Source organism: Aspergillus multicolor, assembly GCF_047715735.1.
Source record: "Aspergillus multicolor strain CBS 133.54 unplaced genomic scaffold BDW74scaffold_8, whole genome shotgun sequence".
In the NCBI taxonomy this organism is placed as follows: Eukaryota; Fungi; Ascomycota; class Eurotiomycetes; order Eurotiales; family Aspergillaceae; genus Aspergillus; species Aspergillus multicolor.
This window is the reverse complement of record NW_027395959.1, coordinates 501,797-524,418: the sequence shown is the minus strand read 5'-3', so window position 1 is coordinate 524,418 and position 22,622 is coordinate 501,797. Positions and strand designations below refer to the sequence as shown.

The following is a 22,622-nucleotide window of genomic DNA, read 5'->3' as shown; positions in this document are numbered from 1 at the left end:
TTAATCATCCATTCATCCATCCATCCATACCTGGGCCAACCCATAAATAGCGCTTTTTCTCCTCCACATCCTATACCTACTACTTAGTGTTGCTCAGACCTCCTGGCCCTCTGCTCCCATTCATGTTTGATGACATGACCCAAGAGCGAAGCAAATGATAATAAGCTTCTTGGACACGTTTTCTTGAGTCTTTGTACTCTCGCCGCACAGTGAGCGCTAACTTCTTATCAAGTTGTATCACATAATTGGACATCCTCTTGCAAAATATATGTGTGTCAACCGGCCCTTCCGCTTGACCGTAAATGCTCGTTGACAGTTACATTGGTCGTGATACCCAGCAATTCTTCTATGAGCAGATTTACGGAACTTAACTAGACATGGAGACAATACCTAGGGTACGCCATCAATGCGAGCCACTACGTCTCCTGGACATCAGACCAAGGCGCGGGTTGGGCAATCAATGTGCTACAAGCAATCCTACAAGCTTGAATGCTCCAACTACGAGCTTGTAAGAGGGTTAAAAATACAATGTATTCCTCGTTCATCATATAACGGAGTGCGTCTGCGTTCTAAGCTACATACAGTAGTAGATGATAGATAGGTGAGCAACCGAACCTTGCTTTTTATTTACCGACCAAAGTGCCAACAAATCGACGAGAGCCGCCATCATAAAATACAAGAAATAAACCCGGTACACCAGTTATTGCAATGGTAAGTCGGTGAAAAGGTTTGAGAGGCAGATGCACGAAGCACCATTGACACTCGCCGCTGAGAGTAGGGAGTCCAACTCGGGTATGCTGAATTTCGGACCCTGACGAAGTCTTCGCGACAAATGTTGTTCTCTGAGAACTAAACACGATTTTCATAAAAGATAGAGTGAGAAGAAAGTAATAGTAGAAATAAGTAGAAATAAGTAGAAGAAAGAATTAAATTGGACATGAGATTTGAAATCGCGGGGTATCATCCTGCAGAAACCGTTGCGCCTGTAACTGTGCAAATGCGAGAGAAGTCGACTGAAAAAGATGTAAACAGGCAGAAAAGAAAGGGTATTGAGTGATAGAAGGAGAAGACGGGATTAGGACGAGTCAGGCTTGTGGATCGCAGCTCATCAGTCGAGAACAATGACTGCGGGAAACCGATTCGGCGTGCGATCTGGCACAGAGGCAGAGCGATCAACCTTGAGTCGTCGGAGGCCGTTCTCCTGAGCGCTTGACTTTCGCTTCAGGGTCTGCTCAGAAGAGGAGATATCATCGTCAGTCTTCACATCCCAAGTGCCATCGGCTTTGATCTCTAGGAAGCGGGCGCCATCACACCGATTCGTACGTTCCAATTGACTGCGCACATCGGCAAGAAACTCGTCGATGATGAGATTCTGCGGGCGAGCATCTCGGCTGCAGATGGGACATTTCCAGTCTGCTTCTATAGCAGATTGATTTCCAGATTTGAGAAGGCGAGTCTGCAGGAACGTCTCATGATCGAAGCATTCTGTGTGTTCACAGTGACGACCGCGTACAGGTACGTCGAAGATACGCGCAGTATACGGATCAACAAGGGTAACCTTCAGATCGTCGCTAACAATTCTTAGCTCGTCATCATCATTCTGAGGGTTGCGTGCAAGTCTGGCGTGGATACGCTTTTGTGAGTCGGCAGCGGGTAGGGTTTGGGCAAGGGATTTCGCAGGGGCCAGAGAGCGAAACGTGAGTACTTCTGCAGCGACAGCGAATGTAAAGCTTTTTTGCTCGGCTGGGCTCGGAATGAAGCTGACCTCAATCTTATTCGCACCCTCGAGGAGAGCTGGAGTAATATCCAATGGGAGATCTCTGGTATTGTGAATTTTGCGGCGCGGGAAAAGCTCCATGTTGTTGACATGCACATATATTGCGGTAGGCCACGCAGTCTCAGCAACGCACCAAGAATGTACGTCCAAGTCCTTGGTTGATTTCGGGACCTTAATGCATCTGATGCGGTAAGTTTGAGTTCCCTCCTTGAATGTCCGAAGCACGCGGCCTCCCCTCTCTTGTTCTTGATAGAATGCGCAGGTTCTTATCTCATTGTTTGATAATGAAACCGTTTCTTTGACGGGACCGTCTTCCCGGCGAAGAATCTTTGGTTTCATAAGAAACGAGGTCATGTGCGGCAATAGCTCCGTGTCGCTCATTCCAGTGGCATCCATCGAAATGAACCGGTTTACTGGATCACGAAGATGTGCCTGATGAATTGCAAGTCGATTAGGGTTCGGCCTTGTGTTCATAACGGGAGGCACATTGGGTGGGGGCAAGAGAGGTGCGCAAAAGTATCGGCGTTGCGGTTGCTGTTGTGGCTGCCGGGGGTGCTGAAGCTGTGTTTGCTGTTGTGCCGCATATTGTATGTTTGGGAGAGGTATGCTGTGGCTTGCTAGCGTCTGCGGCCGCTGAAGTGGCTGTTGAACGAGCGTCAGGCTCTGTAACCCTCGTTGCTGGAGAAGCTGGTGGCTTGGAGAATGCTGGAACTGCTGAGGGCGCTGAGAGTGCTGAAAACGCTGAGGATGTTGGGGTAGAGGTTGCACAAGTCCCGGGCTCTGTGGTGCTGTATACGACGAATTTTGGCTACTTTGAGGATGCTGAAGTTGTGGGAACGGGGGTTGGGTAAGTGCCGGGCTATGTGGCCCTGCGTTTTGAAGATGTTGAGAGTCAGGATTCTGAAGCTGAGGCTGAGGCTGAGGTTGAGGTTGAGCCTGCTGAGGGTGTTGAAGTGGGTTTGGGGCGAGTGTCGGGCTTTGTGGCCCTGTATGCCGAGGATGTTGAGGCAGAGGTTGCTGAGTATGCGGGTACTGAGATCGAGGCTGGTGGGGAAACTGTTGACTGGGTTGCCCCCGAGGTAACTCGCGTGGGGCCATGAATTGAGGTGTCGTAGTGGTTACGGGTGATAACATCTGCGGCTCTACGCCACGTTGCTGAGCGACGGCTTGTTGAGGGATCGGCTGTGAAGGAAGCATGGGCGGGGCTGCGGCGAGGGGGCTTCTAAGAGTCGCCGGAGATATGCCGTTTCGGTTTTGCGCTTCAGGATGCAACTGCGCATAAGGTGAACGATACTGCATATTCAACTGGCCCGCTGGTGCAGACACAGGGGTAGGTACAGCTTGGCCTGGAAAAGGCATGCTGTGAGGAGCAGTGACTCTAGGTTGCCCTGCACTGTCCCGCTGCATCGCCGCGATAACTTCATGATACTTAGTCACAATTTCCATGTTCTCGCGACGCCTCTGTTCAGCGGAGACCGGCTCCTTGAGACTGCGCCAGAAATAATCCTGGTCTTGCATGTGAATTGCTCGCAGCGGGAGCTCGCTCCCCGAGCTAGAGATCCGCCGGGACAGACACAAAAAGATGTTCAGCTGCAGAGTAACCGACATGACGCCGAGTGATTTCATATCATCCATGAGTGGCGGATGTCCTGTCTTATGTACGTGTGCTGCAAAACGGGGCCATTCCGCCACCAAATCGGCCAAGAGACGCAGCATTTGATGGTATTGGGTCAGATACCGCCAATCCTTGAGTAGCTCATGTATTGAATGGGGGAAATCAACACACCATCGCACAATATGAGGAGCGAGATTCTGATTGTCCACCAGGAGATCTTGAATGATATGCAAGGCCTGCATATGCTCCTGAGTAAACTCGGGAAGTTGCAGGAGCCGTGCCGGGTCATGACTGCTAAAGCAGTAAACCTGATGAAGGGCAAGATATATGAGATCCCGGTGATCAAGCGCATGGTCTAGGAGATGAAGCCGTGGTAAATCCACCCGGTCGCTACTAAGCAACAACGGCCCTTCGCTTCTTATGAACGCAAGGAGGTTACGTTTTGCGCGCTCGAAGAACTCCGCCGTAATAATCGAAGGGCGGTTGGCAGCCAATGCTTGGATGGCACTAATCGGCGGTTGATGTTGCATTGATGGAGAAGCTGAAATTGGAGCAGGAGCAGGAGCAGGAGCAGGGTGAGAGTGGCCAGACCCAGCATATTGGATAATGCGCGGGCTTCCATAATGAACCAATGAAGTGTTTCCTTGTTGATTGCCCGGTACAGAGGCCGGAGATGCCCCTACTGCAGGACCATTCGGTCGCGCCGGCAGTTGATTTGAAGGAGCCTGCTGGAGGGGTGGCGACGGGAATGCGGCTGCAGATGGGCTGGTGATAGGAGGACCATTTCTGTCGACAGCAGATGTTGGACTAGCGTGCGCCCTGGAAGGAATGGAGGGATCCGGGGAAGGAAGGGAGGCTGGCTGCTGCTTCAGGTGGGCCTGCAACTGCTGCGGTTTCCGTGGTGGCAGCCTCTGTTGCGTTTGCTGTTGCGCTTGAGCATTGACTGGTCGAGGAGGGAGTTCATTGTTTTGAAGGGCGGGCGAGGGCGTTATCGATGGATGTGGTGTACTGGGGGTGGCCGAGATTTGAAGACGAGGAAGCGCATCTCGAGTAACTGCGGGGGCTGACGAGGCGACAGAATTTTGATTACCACGGAATGAGGCGAGGGTCTCTTGTGACGGGGATAAAAGATGGCTCATGCCTGTCGGGCGCGTCGTGGTAGAGTCGTCCGCGGCCAGGGTCGGCTTCGGGGCGGGGGGAGTTGAACGGGCAATCGAACAAGCAGCGGCCGGGGAGGCAGGACGAGGCGGAGAAAGAGGAGGAGGTGACGGCTCCGGGGATTGTACCGGCTTGTCGCGCTGGCGGGGAGGATGAGGGTTATTCTTGTCGGCAGTCGTTGTCTTCAACCACGTCAATTTCCGATTCCGAGCGGCGCCCAGAAATATGTTGACGGTGGAGTTGGCCGAGCTGGTCCCCGAGACGGTCTTGCGGCGGGCGGGCTCGGGCGGACGACTGGTCTTATTAGCCATGGGCGAAGTCATCCTAGCATGTTGGCAGTACTTTTCAAAACGCGAAGGCGATGCACGATGTTTGATGCCGACTCCCGTTGTTTGTCCGCAATCAAGTCGCAGGTGGTGAGTTTCCAATTCGGGCGAGCTTGAAGTCGGTGAGGAGAAAAAGAAATAAAGACTCAAAAGAACAAACACCAGAGGCGTCGGATGGCTTGCTATTTATACTGGGTCCTGCTATTCATTGGAGATGGTATTTCTGGTACTCACAAGACTGGTCCTTGTATTATTCACTGGGGTTGATGCCACTCTAGTGAATATCCTATGTCACTAGGGAAGACTACAGTACTCCAAGCCTCCAACACAGTGAATGATGGGTCTTTCACCAAGTCTCCAACGCAGTGAATGATGGGTCCTTCACCGGGCTCTGTCCATAACCAGCCAAGAGGCTCAGACGAGGGCCTGGCATATGAACAGAGGGCAGCAGATCTTTCTAGATACGTTGATGGCTAGCTATCTTCTGGACGATTCTACCAGTTCATTCACCACAACATCAGCAGTTCGGTTCTGGCTTGCCATTCGATTTATGCCCGTGGCTACCTACATTCATCGCTGCAGCGAAGTCGTGGCTTCACCTGTGTCCTGCAGTCGGTAAGCACATAGCCGGGAAAGGGCAGTCCGTCCTGCTGACGAGTTATAGTCTTCGAGTGGTTTCTTGACTTTTTGGCGCTCCAAGACAGGAGGATGTTTTGAGACAGCAGATGTACCCTATGGCTTGCCGGGGTCTCGGCGTGCTTCAAAGACCTCATGCTTCAGATTTAATGGGTTAACGCCAGCTCTTGCTGGTCATGCAAGCACTCGTCCATCTACACGGCATACTGCTAAGATCCTGCAATGAACCGTGGTTTCGAGGAATATCCGTATATCAGCAATTTAAACTAGTTAGAACGACCGTTGCGGACTGTCGCCTCTTGGGAGAGAATCGGGCTCTGTCAATTTGAAGATAGGCTATTGTCCGGTCAATAGAAGCTCAGAATAACCATTTAGGGCATCCTCAACATGTGCAGGTTAGAAAGTACGCAAAGGTCGACAGCAAGATAGATCATGTCAAGCTGAACGAAGAGAAGTGGACTAACAGTGGCTCCTAGATCCCAAAGGCTTGCCAGGAGCACAGAGAGTCGAGGTACACATTAGAAATGTTATCCTGTGACCCCTGGTCTTGGCTTAAAGGCAGATTGTGGTCTCGTCTGGAGCAGAACGATAGAGTCTGAGGAATGCAGGGATCCGTATACCACAGAGTACACTTTACGAAGACGGGATTTAGGATGTTCAGCACAAGTCACAATCTCTTGAATCATCTTCCGGCCTTTTAGAGTTTGACATTCTTCATTGGGAATGACTTGATTAGGACAGCCTTTGATTGCTTTTTATAAAGTTATCAATCGCTTGCATGGAGCCAGAAGTATATATCAGAGCAGCGTAGTCTATACAAGCAGAGGCCTTGCCAGATTAAAGTATATGGCGCGCTAAACCTTCGTCCAGGACATAATCCAAGATCATTGACTTGTGCAGCACGTTTCTTTTAATTATAGAAAAAAAAAAAAAATAAGGAGTCAACAAAGAGATACGGCGTATGCTCAAAGAGGTCACATGACCTATACAGACAGCCATGTCCGGCATTTGACGTTCTCATCAAAATAATAGAGACGACGACTAACATTTTATACCTATACAGAAAGCTCTGGGTAACCATTCAAGCATGTTAAAATAGAAGTCTGTTAGCTCAATTGTACTCCGTCAGGTAGCATGCTGGCACCAATCGCAGACACGTCCGAACTGACACTTCAGTTTCAACTTTCAACTCTCTGGAATCCCGACCTCGCCAATTGCCCAATACTTGAAAGAACCATCGGCGTGACAACAGTCGCTCCTTCCTTGTCCTTCCCTTCCTAGCTGGAATTCTGGTCCGGGCCTTGACCAGAACCATACCACCACAGACTCTACCCCCCACCTCCAACAGGGCAGTCCAGTATCCAGAGCTTGGATCAGGGAAAAACCCTTCCTTCTTCTTCTACTACTAGTACTAGCAGACACTCTTTTATCCTCCGCTATCTTTATCGTCATATACTACTTCAATATCCATCCCTCGAGTGTCGCCGTTGAGAGAGCGGTGGTGACGCCCGCCGCGCAGATCCGCCCTTGCTCTTATATTAAGCCCATATTGCATTGACTTATTACGGCATCGGAGGACGGAGAATTCCCATCGCCTGTGACCTCTCCCTTTCTTCTCCCTTGTCCTCGTCGTTCTCTGCCAGTTGGTTTCCCTGGGGCCTCCTCAGGCTGAGCACCATGGCGCTGTCTTCCGCGCCTCGTGCGTATCATACAGGAGATCTTCTCCTCGTTATTCGTGAGTTTCTTCTCGCTCGTTTGCCGGTCGCGAAATGCTCCTCCCACCCCACTCGATTACCTTCCGCGGCTCGGTCTCCTCCCCCCCTCTCTTGTCTTACTACGTGACTGACGCAGGCCAATCTAATATATAGATGATTTCGCCGCGCGCTCAGAGGATGAACTCGACTTGCGAAAGGGCGAGAAAATCGAGTTGGTCGAGCTGGATGATGGCTTTGGCGATGGATGGTACCTAGGGAAGGACCTGAAGACTGGAATGACCGGCCTTTTCCCAGGAGGTGTGTGTGGCGTGCCCTGTCCTGCATATTCCATACAATAGCGCGATTGTTCTTTTACTAATGTGGGCAATTGCTATTCTTAGTCTATACCACCAGAGCACCCAATATCCCTGTGCGACCTCGAACCGATACGTTAGATTCGAATGCGCTCAAGTCAGACGGAGATAGAGAGACATCACTGTACCCAGGGATAGGCACACCAGAAACCGGGGACCTAGTTTCGACCCCCAGGAGCGAGGATTCGACTCCGCATGCGTCTCGACACGTTAGCATGAACGACCTCCGAGGCGCTCACGGACAAAGCGAAACGAATCAATCCCTGCTAGCGCCGAAGCAGCAGCAACCTCCGAACCGGTCCAGTTCTTCCCCCCTACCGAACAGCAAGCTAGCGAGCGACATCCAACAATCACTGCGACAGACACTCAATCTCCACCCCAACGGTCAGGACAGCCCAGTCATGAATGAGACGCTAAGTGTCATCGATGAGCATATTACGGACCTCAGCACGCCACGCCACAGCGTGAAGCCATCAGCTGACCAGAAGACGATAAATGACTCCGCTAGTGAGTACAGTAGTCATCTAGACCACCGAATGTCGTACATAAACGGCCATGAAACCGATGAGGAAGAAGGCAACCAACCCTCTGAGGAAGAGGTACGAAGGTGGGAAGTTGGAGAGACTGTTAAACAACTGCGTCAGCTCGGGGTGGAAGACAAGCACTGCGATATTTTTGAAGAACAGGAGATCTCTGGAGACGTGCTATTGGATATGAACCAGGATTTCCTCATGATGAAAGAATTCGATTTTGGTGTGATGGGACGACGACTGAAAACCTGGCATAAAATCAAATCGTTCCAGGAAGAGATCAAAGGGTACAAAGACCAACAGTCGTCGACTGCCCGAGGCTCGGTTGCCGCGTTTTCGACAATGTCTGAAGAGCGTTCTCAGAGCCGCGCTGGTCCGACAGGGCCACTGCGTCCGCGAATACCGAATTTCAGAGGGTCCTTCAGTAGCAGTCAGCATCCGCGTTTGGTCAGCAATAATATGCAGAGTGAGACGAGTTCTCCTATAACTCCGCAAACACCGTCAACAGGCTTTATGGACCATACCCGTCGACCTTCTGCTGCGTCGATCCGAGAGATCAACCACCAAAGGCGACATTCGTCATTGGACACTACAAGTCGTTATTCAATAACAGGAGAAACGTCTCCGCACGTCGGTATGTCTCATGGAAAGAAGGGATCTTTTGATCGCGGTTGGACCATGTCTCTCGGAGCGCAACGGGCCACTCCGCGTCCAGGAACCGCACTGGCGGCTTCTAGTGCCGGATCCCAATACTCCAATGGATTGGATTCGGCCGTAGCTGATGACTTGGACCGTGGATATTTCTCAGGACCGGAGACAGATCATCGAGCGCAACGAAGAGTTCTCCAGAAGCGAACATCGGTGACTGGTAGCGCTCACTCATTGCAATCAAACCAACCTGACGAGCAATCCAAGGCTACTCGGAGGCATTCGCGGATCAGCAGCCTGGACTCAATCACAGATCCCCCCCCTAACGCGCTGAATGCGGGTACTACATACCCCCTCCCTTCTTCCAAAGGACGGCTGCGGAGTCTGAGCACCCGTATTTCTGCTCAGCAATCCTCCCAAAGTTCTGGATCTAAGGGATCTGGCGGTGGGTTCCTCTCCTCGTTTGGCCCAAAGGCCGGAAAGCCGGACACGGACTCTGCACGCACCGCGCCGCAACCATTGCAGCAGATCAAAAAGGCGGGACCCAAATTTCGGCGTGCTGTTGGTCTCCGAACGTCCGAGGCAACTGGCAAGAGTGCCGATGCAACTGCAGTCCCGGCATCCCCTGTGAATGATAACGATCCGGCCTCTGTTCGAACAGGGTCGACGACGCCTTCGACGTCGAAGAGCTCTGAACGACATAGCACCGACGGCTCTGGGAAAACAGCAGACGGTGGCATATCAATGCCACGAGCTCGGCCGTCTGTCAAGTCAGGTGTAAAATCGAAAAAGGACACCAGTGCCTATACACGAGGACTGGAGAAGAAGACACCACAGGAACAAATGGATGGCTGCGATTTCTCCGGATGGATGAAGAAACGGTCTTCAAACTTAATGACCACCTGGAAGCCTCGTTTATTTGTGTTGCGTGGTCGTCGCCTATCCTATTACTATTCCGAGAATGATACAGAGGAACGGGGCTTGATCGATATCACCGCTCATCGGGTCCTCCGAGCTGACAATGATCCGATTGTTGCGCTGCATGCGACGATTACGGGCGCTACAGTCTCGCCAACGTCACCTGCAGGGAGTGTGCAGACAGCTAACGGCTCAGTCTCAGAAAACGGTTCGGCCTCGGAATCCAAGCGTGGGTCGCGCTCGGACAAGGAAGGTCCCTTCTTCTTTAAACTCATACCACCAAAGACGACTCGCACAGTGCAATTCACGAAACCCGCGGTCCATTATTTCCAAGTTGACAGTATTCAACAGGGTCGCCTGTGGATGGCCGCCTTGATGAAGGCAACTATTGAGCGGGACATCCATCTTCCGATTGAAACGACAAACAAGCAAAGGACCATTAGTCTCAAGGAGGCCCAGCTGAGCAAACAGCGACCCCCAGCCTTGATGGCCGAAGGTCAAGTAACAGCAGAAGACGTCGTGGTCGAAGATGCCTTGGTTGAAGATGCACCGATTGAAGATGTCACGGAGAAGGACGAGAAGGGAGCCGGATTAATGATCCAGGGTCTTGATATCGAGCAAGTCGACTCGCCGGTGGATGTGGGCGATCTCAACAATCCCAACCCGCTGGGAGATCTTGACACCGGCCCTTCGTCTCTGCTACCAGATGCAGCCCGCTCTCAAGGCTGAGTGATTTATTGATGATAGCTTTGCACTCTTTCAACACACACACACTCTCTAATCTTTTATGTTCGTTTGGCTCCTTCTTTAACCCCTGGCGTTAATGTGATATACCCCCCTGTTTCGGAACGTGTTTCAACAGTCAGCATCATCCTATTTTTATAATCTGACATGGGTTTCCTTTGGAGTGATTGGATTTTGATGGGACATTGGATGATGATTTGGAAGTTGTTGGACAGTCACGAAAGCAGCGAGGACTTGTAAGACTGGATCAGTGTATGCAGAATTATATAACAACAGCGACTAGCTACTAATCCTGTAATAATTGACGAGCTTATTATTAACTGCCTGCTTGGTTAGTATACTCAGTGTGTCTATTTCTACCTGTCAAATATGATCTACGCTCCCCGCCCAGCCGCCCTCGAAATTAAGTCTCCAGGTCAGGCATGGTTTATAACTTCCTTGTCCACTTTGAGGGATGGACTATCATTGAACATGACTTTATAACGTATGTAATATTTTATATCCTTCTTTTGTGTCGCTTCAATGTCCCTGCGCTGGCTCCTCTCCCGGCTTCTCCTCGGCCTTCTTCCGCTCGCCGTCACCACCACCGTCTACCTGTACCTCTACCCCGTCTTCTCTGGCTGCGCATATCCTCTTCCTTCATACATTTCCGATGCCTCGCAGTCTGCCAGCGCATTCATATATACCTCAAAACAACACCTCACGCCACAATTCACTTCCGACCAAGACCCAGCAATATTCCGCCTCCTCGTCCTAGCCGACCCCCAGCTCGAGGGCGACAGCTCGCTCCCACGTCCAGAAAACGAACTCGGGGCCCGAATCCAGAAACACTGGAACGACACCCTTGAATCCATCAACATCGCGCCGTTCCCGACGCACCTTGATGTTTGGAAGACGATTTCAACGGCCCTGCGGAGCCTCGTCGCGCAAGATCTCCCGCGCGCCCTTGCCGCACAGCGAAAACGACTCGATCTCTTAGGAAACGATTATTATCTCGCGCACATATATCGCACGTTACACTGGTGGACAAGGCCGACGCATGTTACGGTCCTGGGCGATCTTATTGGAAGCCAATGGGTTACGGACGAGGAGTTTCGGCGGAGGGGGGATCGGTATTGGCAGCGTGTCTTCAAGGGTGGAGAGCGCGTAGATGATGAGATTACCCGAACGGGTGAAAAGGACTATGTGGAAGCTGCTGGGGTCGAGAATGAAAAGGAATTACTGCCCTCCTCGTCCGAATGGGCACACCGGATTATCAACATCGTTGGCAACCACGACGTAGGGTACTCGGGGGACGCCAGTGAACAGCGCATCTCACGCTTTGAAGAAGTCTTCGGCCGTGCGAACTGGGACATCCGGTTCCATCACCCCCCGGTTGGGAATATCACGCCTACGCTGCATCTTATCAACCTCAATAGCCTGACGCTCGACGGCCCGGTTTACTCCCAGGATATCCAGCGCCAGGGGTACGCATATATCAACAGTCTTATTGATAGATCATACCCTGTCGATGACCGGAGCACGTTTACGCTTCTGCTTACCCACCTTCCGCTCCATAAGCCGGATGGCGTCTGCACAGATGGCCCTTACTTTACCTACTTCGAGAAGGACGATGAATCAAGTAAAGAGCGATATAAGGCCGGCGGGCTACGCGAGCAGAATCATCTCAGCGAGCACGTTAGTTCCAATGGGGTTCTGCAGGGGATTTTTGGAATGAGCGGGGATGAGGGTGCGCCGGCAGGCGGCCGAGGGAGAAACGGGCTCATCCTGACAGGCCATGATCATACGGGATGTGATGTCGTTCATTCCATACAGAAACAATCACAGTCGGCTGCTGAGGACAACGAAGATACTCTCCGCAAGGAAGCCAAAGATGACCAGCCGGCCTGGACATGGAATGCAACACGTTATAATGCTAATGCCGGAAACCACGAGCAGTCATCTTCCCCGTCAATCAGAGAAATCACGCTCCGCTCCATGATGGGCGAGTATGGCGGCAACGCAGGCCTTCTATCTCTATGGTTCGACGCTACCGCCTCAGAGTGGAAGTACGCTGTCACCATGTGCCCTGCTGGTGTGCAGCATATCTGGTGGGCGGTGCATGTGATTGATCTTATCACGCTGGTTGTCGGGTCCTTGTATGTTTTGGTTTCGGTGCTTGGATATTCTGGATCTGGATCGCCATCCAAGCCACCTGTCGCGGCTGATAAGAAGACGAAATAAGGAGCTTGGTTCGAAAGCTTGTCTTGTTGAAGGGACCAGACTTCTTATTGAGTTTCTTGTACTATATGATATTATTTTGGTTTTTTTTTGGTGTATATTAATAGAGCGTTGGAAAGATGTCTAGAATGACCACCGGGTGTAAAATGGATAAGAATTGTACATGTCCGCATACTCCGCCTTGACAAGGATACTGATTACGGCCGATAAGAGCAGGGGTCCAGGCCTAGAGAAGAGGGTAACTACGGAGTATAGACTATAGAGGCACCCGTCTCTTTGCCCTTTATTATCATTGCTCATCGAGTCATAATTTGTCCATTCGTACGACAGCCTATGTAGCCTCGCCCGAGCGACGGATGGAAGAAAAACAAGGAGAACAGATGGAAAGAGTATCAAGATCTTTTTCATTTTTAAAAAGAAGCCCGCTGGTATTTCGTTCTAATACATCCCATTTCCCGTTGGACACCCGTTTACATGACAACACCGGAGTTGGAGGCAATACGCTGGAGAAGAACACATCAGTTGAGAACCGGATATAAGAGTATCGGATAGAACTCACAGGCCAAAGCTCAGCAGCCTCCTTACCGACGGGGCCGGTGATAGCGGAACCCTTCATTTCACCCTTGGCGTTGACGATCTGAACATATGTTAGACATGTTCCTCTCAATTCAAGCGACTTCATTGTATTCGATGGTCGCATCTCAAACGGTTGGCGCAGGGAAAACGTACAACACCGGCATTGTCCTCGAAGTAGAGGTAGATGCCGTCAGGTCGGCGCCAGGGCTTGCTCTGGCGGACAACGACAGCGGGCATGACCTTCTTACGGAGCTCGGGCTTTCCCTTCTTGACGGTGGCCATGACCATGTCACCGACACCGGCGGCGGGGAGACGGTTCAGGCGCGCACCGATACCCTTGACGGAGATGATGTAGAGGTTACGGGCACCGGAGTTGTCGCAGCAGTTGAGGACGGCGCCGCTGTTCGAATGTTAGTCCTAGTTCCTAGCCAAATCGGGATAAATTCGGTGGGTTCGTTTGGAGTGTAGAGGAGGGTAGAACGGATCGAGAATTCGGTTTCATGTTCGATGATCGCTGTTCGGCGTGCATTTTGTGTAGGTTCGGATTGGGTTGATGGATGGAACGTACCAAGGCAGACCGAGCGTCATCTTCAGCTTGTTGCCGGCAACACCACGACTGATTAGAAAAGACCGGTTAGCTAATGTATTTTCAAGGCATGGTCATTTCCCCAGCAAATCTCGAATCCCAAATCGAAATCGAATCCACCCGGCCGCAGAGAAAGGAAAAAAGTCGATCGGTCGTTCGGTCCATGTCGTTTTGTTTTATAAATTCTTATATCCCCCCCTTCCTCGTCCAATTCATCATTGAATCGCTTCTTCTCCGCGTATTGACAACATTGAGCCGGATAATCGAATCGTCCGTGGCGTAGCATATCCCAGCGCAAACCACAAGCATGACCAAATAAACTCAAAAACTCACCCTCTCTTGGAAGACATCTTGGCTATGTATTCGCGTTAACGGTGTCGGATAACGGGTTTGGCGACAGAAGGGAGGCGACGAGAGGTCGAGACGGAGTTGGATGGCTTTCCACTTGGGTTTCTCAGTGTTCTCGCTTAGTGCGGGTGTGCTCTGTAAAATCTTGGCGGTGGGGCCTCATTGGCTCTTCTGAGTGGGGTCTCTGAGCCCTAAGGCTTTGCTGTTTCGGGAAGACATCTCTGTTTTAGCTTTGTCAGCTGTATCTATGAGGGCATCGCATAGGGATGAGAGCTATATCTATGACTCTTGGAGCGGTACTCCGTGAGTAGATGCCTGGCTTATATTTCTCCTTCTCTTGGTATTAGAATAATTCTCTTGATCTAACTAAGAAATAGGCAACGTAGAATCAATGTAATACAAGAATCGAAATTGAGTACATAAATTATTTCCTCATCAAGCTTAGATGTTAAGCGGTATAGCATAAATGCGAAAGAACAACCCTCCTTTAGAACATTGCAAGCCAAACACCGTGCCCTTTGCGCCACGAACCCGAGTACAAACGCCGCTGCCATTATTGCGGGGCTAGCCCCTACGCCTTCGAGGCTTCGGGCTGTGTCTCTGCACTTGGCTCCTCGGGCTTGAGCGTCTCTTGCTCCGCTGTCACCGCGTGGGTGACCTCAGTTTGAGGAGCTTCAGGAGCCTTGTCTTGGGGCTCGGTCGCCATTGTCGTGGATTCGGCCCCCTTCGCAGCCTCTGACTCTTTCTGCTCCTGGCCTGCATTGGGATTCAATGTCCTTGTTTGGGGCGTCGTCTCGGGCACGGCACTCTCTGACGCGGGTGTCTCTTCTGCGGGGTTGTTATGCAGCGGCTCGTTTACCATTGACGCTTGCTCCTGGTTTACATCAGGCACGGGAATGTCTGCGTCTTCCATGGTCGTATCTTCATCTGCTGGTTTTGCAGAGTCTGGGCGAGAAACAGGCACGGATGTAGGAGCGGGCTCTTTCGCATCGATCATCATTTCAGATGGCTCGTCAGTGGATCTATTCTCTGCTCTGGACGGAGCATCGGCAGCGGAAGACGCTCCCTGGGCTTCAGAATCGCCTTCTGGTCCAGGCGCTTCTGTCATCTTAGCATCGGCACCAATGTCCATCTCGTCATCAGGCACCGATGAGGCATCTTGTGGTGTAGCCATTCCACTTTCAATCCCAGAATCAGCAAGATCTAGCCGGTAGTTGGCCTGGTTGCGTCGTTTTAAGTGAGTCGGTTTGCGGCTGACGCCATTTGCGGCATTCTCATCCTCATCCTCGCTGTCACTTAGTTCGCCTGGCTTCTCGACATAGTGATCAAACCGTCGCTTTGTGAAACGTTTGTCCTTGTTTTCATCCTCATCCAGATCGTCGAGAATCGCCTCGGCTTCGTCATCCATGCCGTCTACCAGGGATTCACGTGGGACATCAGTCATTTGCACAGATGGAGCAAAGGCTGTCCGCTTGAGGTTCTCGACAACCTGTGTTCGAATCTTGTCCAGGTACTCTCTCGTATTCGCATTGTCCATATTTGATGGGCGGACATCAAGCTCGTAATCAGGTGCAAAGTACTGTCTAGCATAAGCATACTGATTAATATGCCACCAATGGGGTACTTACCTCGTAATAGTCGTTATAAGGAAGCTCAGAGCCTAGGCTATCGCCAACAAGAATACCAGTCTCGAAGGCCCAAGTTCGTGCAACATTGCGCATGGTATAACCACCACCTCCGAGGATCAGCGTTGGTAGGTTGAAGCTTTTGACATAGTTGACGCAGTTCGCGTGGCCACGCATGCTGAGGTTAAAGCATCCTAGGCGATCACCCGAGAGACTGTCGCCGCCGCATTGGAGAACAACAGCCTCGGGACGGTACCAGTCCATTACACTCTTAATGACAGGCTCGAAGATGCTCTTGTACGAAACATCATCAATACCATCACGGAGCGGGAAGTTGACAGCATAGTATTTACCCTGCCCAACTCCAATATCGCGCAGTTCGCCGGTTCCGGGGAAGTACTCGCCGTACTTGTGGAATGAGACGGTCATCACGCGGTCTGTAGTGTAAAACGCCTCTTCCACGCCATCACCGTGATGGACATCAATGTCAATGTACAAAACTCGCTGCTTGAAGCGGAGCAACTCAAGGATTCCGAGAACAATATCTGGATTGATCCATCAGCATGCCGTAAAATTCAAAGATCAGCATTTGACCTACCGTTGACATAGCAGAAACCACTTGCCTCGCTCTTCTTGGCGTGGTGGAGGCCGCCAGCCCAGTTCACGGCGATATCGCATTTATTCCGGTTGAGGCGGGCAGCACCCTCCATACTACCGCCAGCGCTGATACCGCAGAACTCAAACAGCCCGTCAAATACAGGACAGTCGTCACCGACATTGTACTTGCTTTGTTCTTTCGCATAGGCCTCCATGTTGTCGGGGGTTACTTTTGAGAGAAAGTCGATGTATTCATCGGTGTGGAATTGGGTCATTTCGAACTTGGAAGCGGGCTTCGCACGCTACAAGGGCATCGATTAGCGCAAAGCTTCCCAAACCAACATATCCACAATAACTCACGTAGATTTCCATCTTTTTGTAGAGACTGTAATTCATCACCAAGCTGTGCGTCATCCTGATGCGATGAGGCTTCATGGGATGCCCCGATACATATGCATAGTTTCCCACATCGGAGTCATAGAAATACGCGACTCTCTTGCTGCGATCTGAAGCTCCATTTAGATTGATGGGGTCCAAAGGAGGCCCTGCAGGCCCCGAGGTTCCTGAGGCCATGGTGAAGGTTGGTTCGTAATAAGGCGACAGTCTATTCTCAGTCAGGACGGCGGATGGGAATATCTCCAAAGCGCGGAGTTTCCTCGGAAATAGAGAAGGCCGTGTTAAAAGGCAGGAAACGCAAGATCCGGGATCAAATCTTGCCTGAAATAAGCAGATACACCCGTCTATTGAGTAAAAGGGTTAATGAGTATACATCAGAGAGATTGGAGCTATGGGGTAGATTAGGGTGGATGAGAATCTACTCCGGGCTGGGAGGAAACGAAGGGGAGGCCGAACGAAAGACGGCGCCCGCACAGGAGCTGCCTTCACCGCCTTCGTCAGCCTCTCATGCCTGCGAAGCTCAAGCCTGGATCATCACGGACACGGCATCTTAACCAACGCCTCATTCGATACCTTTTCCCCCATCTTCGTCCTTCTCCTCTGCTCTCTCATCCTCTGCTTCAATATCTGTACAACTTTGAGTTCCTTTCCACATTCTATTCTCATCCCGTGGGCGCCGCTCCAACGCCAACAGGCTATCTGAAGCTTCCGCTGAGGAAGTAGTCCTTTACTTCTTGCTTCCGATTACTTCGTCTTCCTCTAGTTTTCATCGACAACAATGGATAGACTCACTCGAATGATCCAGGCCGCCCAAGGCATGGGGATGAATGGCGCGGCCCCAGGTGCTGTGAGTGGACATTTCCCGGCTACCTTACCCTACTGCTTTATCTGAAGTTGAGCATTATGTGTTTAATTACTTGGAACTTCCCGGCGTGTAGAGAGGCCGAGTCCTATATGCTGATACGTAACCATCTAGGACACGAACCTCCTCGATAACTGCGAAACCGTACACATTTCATCACTCGCGCTATTGAAGATGCTAAGGCATGGACGAGCAGGTGTGCCCATGGAAGTGATGGGTCTGATGCTGGGTGAATTTGTGGATGAATATACGGTGCGGGTAACGGATGTGTTTGCCATGCCTCAAAGTGGTACAGGTGTCAGTGTCGAAGCTGTCGACCCCGTATTCCAGACCAAGATGATGGACATGCTTCGGCAAACTGGACGGTAGGTTTCATTCAGGCGATAATGCTCGGACCGTGCTGAAAAGTAGCTTTAGACCGGAACCTGTTGTCGGCTGGTATCACTCCCATCCCGGTTTTGGATGCTGGCTCTCCTCCGTCGATATTAACACCCAGCAATCGTTCGAGCAGCTCACGCCACGCGCCGTCGCTGTAGTCGTTGACCCAATTCAGTCCGTCAAAGGCAAGGTCGTCATCGATGCTTTCCGTCTTATTCAGCCCCAGACCGTTGTTATGGGTCAAGAACCCCGACAAACCACCTCCAACCTTGGTCACTTGAACAAGCCATCAATTCAGGCTCTGATTCATGGATTAAACAGACACTACTACAGCATTGGCATCAACTACCGCAAGACAGGACTTGAGGAGAACATGCTGATGAACCTTCACAAGCAAGTCTGGACAGAGGCGCTGCAAATGAATGACTTCCATGACGAATGCCAGCACAACGTTGACCGTATGAAGCAGCTCGTCAACTTGGCCGAGGGCTACGAGAAGCGAGTGAAGGAAGAGACTGAGCTCACCAAGGACCAGTTGAAGACGAGATATGTTGGCAAGGTTGACCCCAAGAAGCGTAAGCGCTCAATATCCATTACGAAAATGATCTGGAGCATATTCTGACAAATACACCAGACATCGAGGACGTGAGCCAACAGTTGATCGAAGACAACATTGTTGCTGTCTCACGGCAGATGATCGATAAGGAGGCTTCGGTGGCACGTCAGTCGAATGGCAAAGGCCCTCAGAATGGCACCAGCATGGAAGTGGACGAGGAGCTATAATGGATATATGCTATTAGAACATAGCTACAGATCTTATTGACTTGACGAAATGACATCCCGAGTGTCGTGTCTGCGTGTTTGACCAAAGACCTAGAGCTTGAACGACATGGTTTACCAATCCTTTGATTAAGACGTAGTGGCTAAAAACCTATGTACAAAACCCTTAGAGTTTTCATCCAAGTTATATTTACACAATTTCTTCAAAGAATGAAGGGTTCTCTCTGACATAAGTCACTTGGGGTCTTCTGGCAGTGCTCTGCAATCCGTAGACAACCCTCTCGGCAATCATGTCCTCCTTATCGTAGTCTGTCCAACCTCTTTGAGGACCCCACACGATTTTCTTGCCTGCTGTTCTTGCTTCATGCAGCAGTCGCCTCATCAATGCTCCACCCTTCATGACGGACGGGTTTCCATCAAATTCGACGTACTCCAAACGTGGCAGTTTTTCCAGGATTTGCTGTAGCAAACCGCCGGCAAAGTCGGAGTAGAAGTCATTTGAGATGCGGAAGCCGTTGAATACTGGATGGGACGGATCGCACTCGACGAAGACCTTCAGAACCCGGAGGCGTGTCATCTCTTCCAGCCCTAGTTGGCGAGTAACCCTCCATGAGCGAGGCGGTGCCGTCCAGCTTGATCCTAGTATCAACTCGATCGTACCGATACATGAGCGATATTTGGTCGGTATACTCCGGACAGTAGGTATCCGTGAATAGTCTTGGATATGGAAGATGCGAAAAGCTTGCGTCGAGTAAAAGTAATCAGATGCTTCATCATGCAGTTGTCTCGAAGCGAGAAAAAGAGCAATTCGATCCGCTTGAGGAGAGCGCGAGGGGTTCCTCGCGGAAGCCCCCACGTTGCCGTTTGTCTCCTTGCTGCGACGCCGGGGTGTGAAAAGGGCAAAGTGGTAGATGCGTAGACGGATTTCAGCCGGCAAGTCGAATAAGCGGAATGGCTCACTCGGCGTGGGGTAAATCTCCTCCTCTTCGTCTTCGTCAGAATCGTACGCCGTCGACGCTATATTGCGAAGCTTGTATCGACCACCCCCGGGTGGAGGATCCGCGAAACGTACTCTCCGCAGAGGTTCTATGAGGTCGTCGGTCATCGTGGGAGATTGAAAGACTGTGATCTAAATATACGCAGGAACGATACGGAAGTGTGTAAGCCGTCACTAGGCGATTGATGGTCTAAAACATGCCATTATTGATTTTAAACTGAAATCGTGAAGAACAGGACGATACGTTTTCACAAGATAGCAGGCATGAGCCTACCACTTATCAACGAGAGACAGATATATGAGGTTTGTATCCCACTAACGGGGCTGCGGCTGCACAAAAATTCTTCGCCGCGGCTCTTGGGTGTGGGAATATCAGTCTCCCCAGCTAATACAACCCGGCATGCATGTGAAAATGGCACGAAGGGTCAAATTTGTGGACTGGGTGATCAACTTTCAAAATTGGAGAAAAAAAAAGAAAAGGTAAGAAATTGGCAAGCGGCGGGTCCTTATATAGGACCGGAAAATGCGCAAGTGGTCCGTGACCTTCCGCCGTAGCAGCGAGAGCGATGATGAAACTTCAGGTTTTCCTGGCAGCGACCTCGACACCCGGCCGCTTTTCAGCTTCAATTGCGAGTATTACATTATTGTTTCTCTCGCCGCTCGAACTGACTCTTTATACCCCGAGCGGCGTCGTTTCTGGCCCGGAGCCAACGCTCTCACCCCTCTTGTGCTGAGCAGGTGTATACTGTTTTCTTAACTTCCGTTCAACTATCACAGCATGCTTCGCCGTGCCATTTTACCCTTGACGAGGCCAAGCGGTCTCGTCTCCGCTCCTCGCCTATCAGCTATCCCTGTTTCACATTCGCGATGCTACGCGAAGGCCTCCAAGCCCAAGACCCCCTACAAGCTCCCCGAATCCGTCAAGTCTTCGAAGCCTGAACAGCCCGCCAAGGCCTCGCAACAAGAGCAATATGCCGCGGAACAGACGGAGTTCGAAACGACATCAGACCCTAAAGCCAACACCGCAAACACTACATCACAATCCTCCGGCTCTGTAAGTTAGGACTCTTCAAACCAGTGGGTATAGTTTGATCTAATTTGACTACTTAAGCCGGAATCTTCTTCTACACCACCCGAACAAGATGCGCCTCAGAGACCGCTCCCCGACCTTACACAGGGTATCCCTTCCACCCTCGCCGCTGAACTGGAGGCTCGCACTAAAAAAGGTGGCTCCGGATCATTGAACCTAACTGAAGACCCCTCCCGGTTCGAGGAAGATTACAACGATGACGGCCGTGGCGATATCCCTAAGGGCGGCTACGAATCGTCTCTGGACCGCAAGCGAGCCCGTATGGCTAAGCTGATGTACGCACTTCTCTTGCTGGGAAGCGCTGGTGGTATGGCATACTTCGGGCGAAACTGGGATACCGTCGAAGAGGAGAACGCCCATCCGGAGGCTCCATCCGGCTGGGGCTTCGGACTTTGGTACAACCGTATTAAAGCTCGATCGGGCGACATCACCAGCTACTACAAAGACCCTGCCTTCCCAAAGCTGCTTCCCGATGAAGACCCTAACCTTCGCCAACCCTACACACTGGTCTTGAGTTTGGAGGATCTGCTTGTGCACAGCGAGTGGAGCCGTGAACATGGATGGCGGGTCGCCAAACGACCTGGAGTCGATTACTTCCTTCGCTATCTTAACCAATACTACGAACTTGTCCTCTTCACCAGTGTGCCTAGCATGATGGCCGATCAGGTACTTCGCAAGCTCGACCCCTACCGTATCATCCGCTGGCCATTGTTCAGGGAAGCTACCAGGTACAAGGATGGCGAATACATCAAGGTATGTAATAGGCATAGCTTACTCTAATGGGCTCTCTGTGGCTAACTTGATTTATCAGGATCTCTCCTACCTCAACCGTGACCTCTCCAAGGTCATTTTGATTGACACCAAGGATGAGCACGCCCGTCTACAGCCTGAGAACGCTATTATTCTTGACAAGTGGAATGGAAACCCCAAGGACAAGACCCTCGTTGCTCTGATTCCCTTCCTTGAATACATTGCTGGTATGGGCGTGGATGATGTGCGCACAGTCCTCAAGTCCTTCGAAGACCAACCAATCCCTATTGAGTTTGCCAAGCGTGAGAAGGCCATGCGCGAGCGCTTTGAGAAGGAGCTTGCCGAGGAGCAGAAGAAACGCCCCAGGAGTGGCGTTGGTAGCTTGGCCTCGGCGCTTGGTCTGAAGTCATCCCCTCGCACCCTGGATGGTGAACAGTCGCCCACCGCGGGTCTGCAGGAGGGCAAGATGCTCTGGGACCAAATTCGCGAGCGTGGCCAGAAGAACTACGAGATGATTGAAAAGGAGATCCGCGAGAACGGAGAGAAATGGCTTGCTGAAATGGCTGCCGAGGAAGAGAAGCTTCGCCAGGAGCAGATGGAAAGCATGAAGGGTTCGTTGACCGGCTTCCTCGGCGGTGCCAAGAAGGAGTAAATCAATACTACCTCATGAGGAATGCCTATAACATCTCTATTGCTGTCTATTCAATGGCAAGGACGAGTAACCCTTGCTTGCCTATAAGCCCCTTTTCTCTCTCCCCTCCCATATAATGTGCGCCTCCGACGCTCTTGCAGATTTCCTTTCTCCGGTGGTAGTGTATTAAATAGAGGGCATTTTTCTTTTTCTTTCTTGGTTAGTGACTACCTGAGCATCATGAGTGATTGTAAAATAGCATGCGAAATTTTAAATATAATGTTGTATAAATTGAGGACTATCTATCCCCAATAGTCTCGTGCTTGTAATTATCACCTCTCGGTGTCTAATTGAGACTGTGTGCTC

The 22,622-nt window shown here is 51.1% G+C and overlaps 9 protein-coding genes across 9 annotated transcripts; 4 read left to right on the top strand and 5 right to left on the bottom strand.

Moving 5' to 3' along the window:
• Positions 1-1,108: 1,108 nt before the first annotated feature.
• On the bottom strand, positions 1,109-4,861 carry BDW74DRAFT_176879 (MIZ zinc finger domain protein; the record flags this gene model as incomplete). The annotated part of the gene is made up of 1 exon (XM_073728750.1): positions 1,109-4,861. One exon carries the CDS (start codon positions 4,859-4,861, stop codon positions 1,109-1,111), a length of 3,753 nt encoding a protein of 1,250 aa, XP_073585287.1.
• A 1,718-nt stretch (positions 4,862-6,579) lies between these two features.
• BDW74DRAFT_150671 (putative polarized growth protein (Boi2)) lies at positions 6,580-10,740 on the top strand. The gene is made up of 3 exons (XM_073724052.1): positions 6,580-7,247; positions 7,381-7,524; positions 7,608-10,740. Exons 1-3 carry the CDS (start codon positions 7,190-7,192, stop codon positions 10,403-10,405), a joined length of 3,000 nt encoding a protein of 999 aa, XP_073585286.1. The 5' UTR covers positions 6,580-7,189; the 3' UTR covers positions 10,406-10,740.
• Positions 10,741-10,789: 49 nt separating this feature from the next.
• Positions 10,790-12,773, top strand: BDW74DRAFT_150670 (uncharacterized protein). Its single transcript, XM_073724051.1, has one exon. It carries the CDS (start codon positions 10,943-10,945, stop codon positions 12,641-12,643), a length of 1,701 nt encoding a protein of 566 aa, XP_073585285.1. The 5' UTR covers positions 10,790-10,942; the 3' UTR covers positions 12,644-12,773.
• On the bottom strand, positions 12,704-13,158 carry BDW74DRAFT_134262 (uncharacterized protein). The gene has a single exon (XM_073722359.1). The coding sequence runs from the start codon at positions 13,046-13,048 to the stop codon at positions 12,764-12,766; it is 285 nt and encodes a 94-aa protein (XP_073585284.1). The 5' UTR covers positions 13,049-13,158; the 3' UTR covers positions 12,704-12,763.
• On the bottom strand, positions 12,908-14,230 carry BDW74DRAFT_150667 (60S ribosomal protein uL14). Its single transcript, XM_073724050.1, has 5 exons — positions 14,136-14,230; positions 13,785-13,832; positions 13,370-13,616; positions 13,200-13,277; positions 12,908-13,143 (listed from the first exon to the last, which is right to left on the bottom strand). The coding sequence occupies exons 1-5, from the start codon at positions 14,150-14,152 to the stop codon at positions 13,111-13,113; spliced, it is 423 nt and encodes a 140-aa protein (XP_073585283.1). The 5' UTR covers positions 14,153-14,230; the 3' UTR covers positions 12,908-13,110.
• rpdA (histone deacetylase RPD3) lies at positions 14,215-17,259 on the bottom strand. Its single transcript, XM_073724049.1, has 4 exons — positions 16,733-17,259; positions 16,374-16,674; positions 15,779-16,320; positions 14,215-15,729 (listed from the first exon to the last, which is right to left on the bottom strand). The coding sequence occupies exons 1-4, from the start codon at positions 16,943-16,945 to the stop codon at positions 14,722-14,724; spliced, it is 2,064 nt and encodes a 687-aa protein (XP_073585282.1). The 5' UTR covers positions 16,946-17,259; the 3' UTR covers positions 14,215-14,721.
• A 175-nt stretch (positions 17,260-17,434) lies between these two features.
• BDW74DRAFT_134297 (proteasome regulatory particle lid subunit RPN11) lies at positions 17,435-18,885 on the top strand. Its single transcript, XM_073722360.1, has 4 exons — positions 17,435-17,615; positions 17,745-17,995; positions 18,048-18,583; positions 18,643-18,885. Exons 1-4 carry the CDS (start codon positions 17,547-17,549, stop codon positions 18,789-18,791), a joined length of 1,005 nt encoding a protein of 334 aa, XP_073585281.1. The 5' UTR covers positions 17,435-17,546; the 3' UTR covers positions 18,792-18,885.
• Positions 18,886-20,255, bottom strand: BDW74DRAFT_134360 (uncharacterized protein). The gene has a single exon (XM_073722361.1). The coding sequence runs from the start codon at positions 19,891-19,893 to the stop codon at positions 18,979-18,981; it is 915 nt and encodes a 304-aa protein (XP_073585280.1). The 5' UTR covers positions 19,894-20,255; the 3' UTR covers positions 18,886-18,978.
• Positions 20,256-20,403: 148 nt separating this feature from the next.
• Positions 20,404-22,554, top strand: BDW74DRAFT_150659 (protein translocase subunit TIM50). The gene is made up of 3 exons (XM_073724048.1): positions 20,404-20,839; positions 20,897-21,628; positions 21,687-22,554. The coding sequence occupies exons 1-3, from the start codon at positions 20,564-20,566 to the stop codon at positions 22,275-22,277; spliced, it is 1,599 nt and encodes a 532-aa protein (XP_073585279.1). The 5' UTR covers positions 20,404-20,563; the 3' UTR covers positions 22,278-22,554.
• The last annotated feature ends 68 nt before the right edge of the window (positions 22,555-22,622 follow it).

Coding starts and splice junctions, on each gene's coding strand:
- rpdA (XM_073724049.1), bottom strand. CDS start 16,945: ATGGCCTCAGGAACCTCGGGGCCTGCAGGGCCTCCTTTGGACCCCATC. Junction 16,321..16,373: donor TGGTTTCTGCTATGTCAACG/GTAGGTCAAATG, acceptor GGATCAATCCAG/ATATTGTTCTCGGAATCCTT. Junction 15,730..15,778: donor CTTATAACGACTATTACGAG/GTAAGTACCCCA, acceptor TATGCTAGACAG/TACTTTGCACCTGATTACGA.
- BDW74DRAFT_134262 (XM_073722359.1), bottom strand. CDS start 13,048: ATGAAAAAGATCTTGATACTCTTTCCATCTGTTCTCCTTGTTTTTCTT.
- BDW74DRAFT_134360 (XM_073722361.1), bottom strand. CDS start 19,893: ATGACCGACGACCTCATAGAACCTCTGCGGAGAGTACGTTTCGCGGAT.
- BDW74DRAFT_150670 (XM_073724051.1), top strand. CDS start 10,943: ATGTCCCTGCGCTGGCTCCTCTCCCGGCTTCTCCTCGGCCTTCTTCCG.
- BDW74DRAFT_150659 (XM_073724048.1), top strand. CDS start 20,564: ATGCTTCGCCGTGCCATTTTACCCTTGACGAGGCCAAGCGGTCTCGTC. Junction 20,840..20,896: donor CATCACAATCCTCCGGCTCT/GTAAGTTAGGAC, acceptor TGACTACTTAAG/CCGGAATCTTCTTCTACACC. Junction 21,629..21,686: donor AGGATGGCGAATACATCAAG/GTATGTAATAGG, acceptor TTGATTTATCAG/GATCTCTCCTACCTCAACCG.
- BDW74DRAFT_150667 (XM_073724050.1), bottom strand. Junction 13,617..13,784: donor ATGACGCTCGGTCTGCCTTG/GTACGTTCCATC, acceptor ACATTCGAACAG/CGGCGCCGTCCTCAACTGCT. Junction 13,144..13,199: donor AGGCTGCTGAGCTTTGGCCT/GTGAGTTCTATC, acceptor GTTCTTCTCCAG/CGTATTGCCTCCAACTCCGG.
- BDW74DRAFT_134297 (XM_073722360.1), top strand. CDS start 17,547: ATGGATAGACTCACTCGAATGATCCAGGCCGCCCAAGGCATGGGGATG. Junction 17,616..17,744: donor ATGGCGCGGCCCCAGGTGCT/GTGAGTGGACAT, acceptor GTAACCATCTAG/GACACGAACCTCCTCGATAA. Junction 17,996..18,047: donor ATGCTTCGGCAAACTGGACG/GTAGGTTTCATT, acceptor AAGTAGCTTTAG/ACCGGAACCTGTTGTCGGCT.
- BDW74DRAFT_150671 (XM_073724052.1), top strand. CDS start 7,190: ATGGCGCTGTCTTCCGCGCCTCGTGCGTATCATACAGGAGATCTTCTC. Junction 7,248..7,380: donor AGATCTTCTCCTCGTTATTC/GTGAGTTTCTTC, acceptor TCTAATATATAG/ATGATTTCGCCGCGCGCTCA. Junction 7,525..7,607: donor GACCGGCCTTTTCCCAGGAG/GTGTGTGTGGCG, acceptor TGCTATTCTTAG/TCTATACCACCAGAGCACCC.